The 3,589-nt window shown below is 56.8% G+C and overlaps 1 protein-coding gene across 1 annotated transcript; it reads left to right on the top strand.

The window, feature by feature from the left end:
- Positions 1–508: 508 nt before the first annotated feature.
- On the top strand, positions 509–1,750 carry VDBG_01353 (conserved hypothetical protein; the record flags this gene model as incomplete). Its single annotated transcript, XM_003009624.1, has 3 exons — positions 509–1,356; positions 1,448–1,546; positions 1,693–1,750. The coding sequence occupies 3 exons, from the start codon at positions 509–511 to the stop codon at positions 1,748–1,750; spliced, it is 1,005 nt and encodes a 334-aa protein (XP_003009670.1).
- Between the last annotated feature and the right edge of the window lie 1,839 nt (positions 1,751–3,589).

The raw sequence follows: 3,589 nt of genomic DNA, 5'->3' as shown, positions 1-3,589 counted from the left end.
GAATGGATCTGCTCACCCACTGGAGCCACCGCCGTCCACCCAGACACAAGCATCGAACTTTGCGTATACTGCGGAGCAGCCGACCCGGACGCGGCGCACGTGGACCAGCACAACCACGCCGCTTGCCTCGATAGACCGCTCTTAGACCGGACCTACTACCGCAAAGATCACCTTCAGCAGCACCTCAAGCTGGTGCACGGCTCCAAGTTCATGAAGTGGCCGATGGACCAATGGAAAGTCTCGGGCCGAGAAATACGGTCGCGATGCGGGTTTTGCGATGCCAATCTGACATCCTGGGATGCCCGTGTTGACCACCTTGCAGCACACTTCAAGAGTGGAAACACCATGGACGACTGGAAGGGGACTTGGGGGTTCGATCCACAGGTCGTCGAAACGGTCGAAAACGCAATGCCACCATGTGAGTAGTCCCTTCGAGAAGCCCTGGTCTCTTACTTACCCGCCAGACCTTATCCACTACGAGCAGAAGTCGCCGCTCCCCATATCGTCCATGATGGGACCTCCCGATACACCGACCAGCGCGTACGAGCTCGTCAAGCTGGAGCTGGAGCACTATATGCGCAACTACCTCGACACCAACGGCAGCTTTCCCTCCGATCAAGAGCTGCAGTTTGAAGGGTGCTCCATCATATTTGGCGCTGAAGTCTTGTCCCCCTTTTCGCTGCCATCATCGGCGTCCTGGTTGCGGGATGTCTTCATGGCTTCCGAAACGTCAAATGCGGCTCGACTTCTTCCCATGCAACAAGTCGCCAAGTCACGATTGACAAAGCTTACGATCAACGGCAAGAGCAACATCTTCGACAATTGCGAACTTGAGCTTGAGATGCATCAGCGTATCGTCATGCATGGAGCTCTCGGCCTCGTCTTGTCCGACTACACGCTGCAACAGGAGGCGTCTGAGATTCTCGAGAGCGTCGAGACTTGCTCACCCAATCCCTCCAAGCTGTTCAAAGACTTTCTGCTGCGACTCGTCTGGGGATCGAGCAAGTGGCTGGAGCCTCTCCGCCAGCGGGACCAGCAGCTGTCCACAGATGAGCCGCGAGGCATTCTTGCATTTGCGCACCAAAGAGACACCGGTCATGCTCCTCTGGGCCAAAAGCCCCCAGAAGTCTGGCCTGAGGTTTGGCCGCAGAAGGACGCCGAACCCTTGTCGAGTTCATTCTTGACGAGCACGCTGCTGAGCTCTGGTCAATCTTTGCGCGGCGGTGATGGCATGCCCTTCCTTTTGAACGACCACAACAGCTACAGCAGGCTGACGGCAGGCTTGACGCGATTTGTTGTGAGTGCCATGTCGCCGAACAACCCAAAGAGGCACGTGCCAACGGACGAAGAGATTTAGTACGAAGCCCGTTGGCTGTGGTACGACAGGTAAGTCAGACGCCGTTCTCCCGGGAGGACATCTTGGCAACAGTAGACTGACTGTACAAAGTGATGACCCCTGGGACCAAACCCCCGCTGATAATACCGAGTGGCTTCGCGAGTTCAAACGCGGCGTTGGACTGCTACAACAGGATAGCGTCGAAGCGTTGTAGGCCGACAGCGAGCATCGTGCCACTCCGATGCAACATGGCCACCGCTACCAGTTGACGACCGAAGACGTTTCTCTGCCGTGTGGCTGGCACTTTGTACACCATCAAATATGAGATGACTTCGCCGGTATGCTGACGCATTCAGCGTGGCAATTGAGCACCAGGATCCCCGGGACGCAGCATCTTTCAACGTCATTGTATAGCTTTTCCTTAGTGGGGGCCGCGAATGCCTCGAAATTGTCTCCAGGGTTATGCGGCACATCCATCCACTAGAGCGATATTGACTGACAACACCAGTCATATGGCTTCATGAATGATAATGTGTAATAGCTGCAGTCATATGGCTTCATGGGCGATAATGTGTAGTAGTAGCAGAGTACGATGTTCACTGGACCTTCGTCACGCAGTCCCTCGGTACAGTGACCATGCCCTACAAACCAGATAGTCCCATACTCCTCAGAGAGTCTATCGAGGCCGCCAAGTGTAATGCAAGATTGGAGAGATCAGTAACAGCTCTGCTTCCGCTGCAATATCAAGGTCAACTCACCAGCGATTGCTCATCGAGAAACGCAGTTGCCAGAGTGGTGAGGTATCCTCAAAGCCTGTGACTGCGAACTTACCCACAGGCAGAGTGGGGACGTCTGAACCGCATCATGAAAACCTGCAAGGTGCACGAGCTGGCAACTAACAATCCGTCGCATGGCCGCGATCGTCGGAGGCTTGTGTGGTGATTGATAGGCTCTGTTGGTGCCGAGGGCAGGCCCGTTCGCAGTGGTTGGCCCAGCCTGCGCAAGGCTACTGCACGCACATGGTAGGGAGCGCAGGCCAGGCGCAACCAGAAACAGGCAGTTGATTGACGAATATGGCATGGTGCCTGGCATCAAAGCTACCTTGCTGGAGGTAGACGAAGTACCCTGAAAGACACCAAGGTTATGCTTGGTCGACATTGGCTGCCAAGTGACTGCTCGGAGCTAGCCCCGTGCTGTTGGGTCTGGGTGTCGACGAGGGTGCCCAGCCAGGTAACCTCAACATGATCCGCCTTCACTCCATAACGAATAGACGAGATAGCAGCATCTGATTGTTCGCCAAGGTGCTTCAAAATATGAACAACAGCAGCGCTATCATCCTTGGCTCCTCGACGCTGTCAACCTTCTGTGCGTGTCTTCCCCGCACCTGACCTCCCGCTGGCCGCCGAGTCATTGAACAACCCTCTCGCCCGGTCTGATTCCAACTACGGGCCAGTCACTGGCATGCTTCGCTTGCAGGGAGGGCGAGGTCGGCAGCCACCCGGATAACGCCCGGCCCACCACCCTGCTGGGCTTTTGAATCTCGATGCTCTGGAGGAAGGACGATGGCCGAGGCACTGGAAGATGGCCGAGAAAGGGGCGGGTTGAAGACCCTATCGAGGTGTTGTCTGTTCGTTCACCGAGTAGGCGAAGTGCAGTGGGTGCACCTCGAGCACCAGTTGCCTACTAGAGTTCCGGTAATGACAGGCAGAGCCCTCCCATGCAACCTTGCCTGGATCGCACCCGGATGCTTGTCTCATCAACCCGCGAGCGAGCGGGCAACTCAATCAAACGAGCACAGGCCGCGGGCGGGGTAGCGTCCGACTCAGCCCTGAGCTATCTTACCTTATCAATCGGCGAAAAATGACGCAGCGCGCCGATTCGGGGTCTTCCAGCGCTCGAGGCCCCTAATTCTGGAATCTTCCAGCGGCGGACACTTCCACCGCTTAGAAATGCTCCGGGCGGGTCGGCGGATCCAGCGTACTGGTCGCGCGATCGCAACGCCGTGGCCTCTGAGGTGAAAGGCCCCGGCCGTCAACGTGCTTGACCGAATGGCCGTCTGACCCCCCCCGTTCCGCTTGACGCAAAAAATCATCTTGCAAGGAGATGAGGAAATCTGCTTCGACGCCTTCCTCGCCCCGACTGCTTGTCGTCCGACCGGCACGTCGCCCTCTGTAGTCCCTCCCCATCGCGAACCAGCATCGATAACCTGTCGTTCCCTTTCCTACATCCGAAGAGGCCGCACGTGTCTGGTGG

The sequence above is a fragment of the Verticillium alfalfae genome, genomic scaffold, assembly GCF_000150825.1.
Source record: "Verticillium alfalfae VaMs.102 supercont1.1 genomic scaffold, whole genome shotgun sequence".
NCBI lineage: Eukaryota > Fungi > Ascomycota > Sordariomycetes > Glomerellales > Plectosphaerellaceae > Verticillium > Verticillium alfalfae.
The sequence above is the reverse complement of the archived record's forward strand: the minus strand, read 5'-3'. Positions and strand labels throughout refer to the sequence as shown.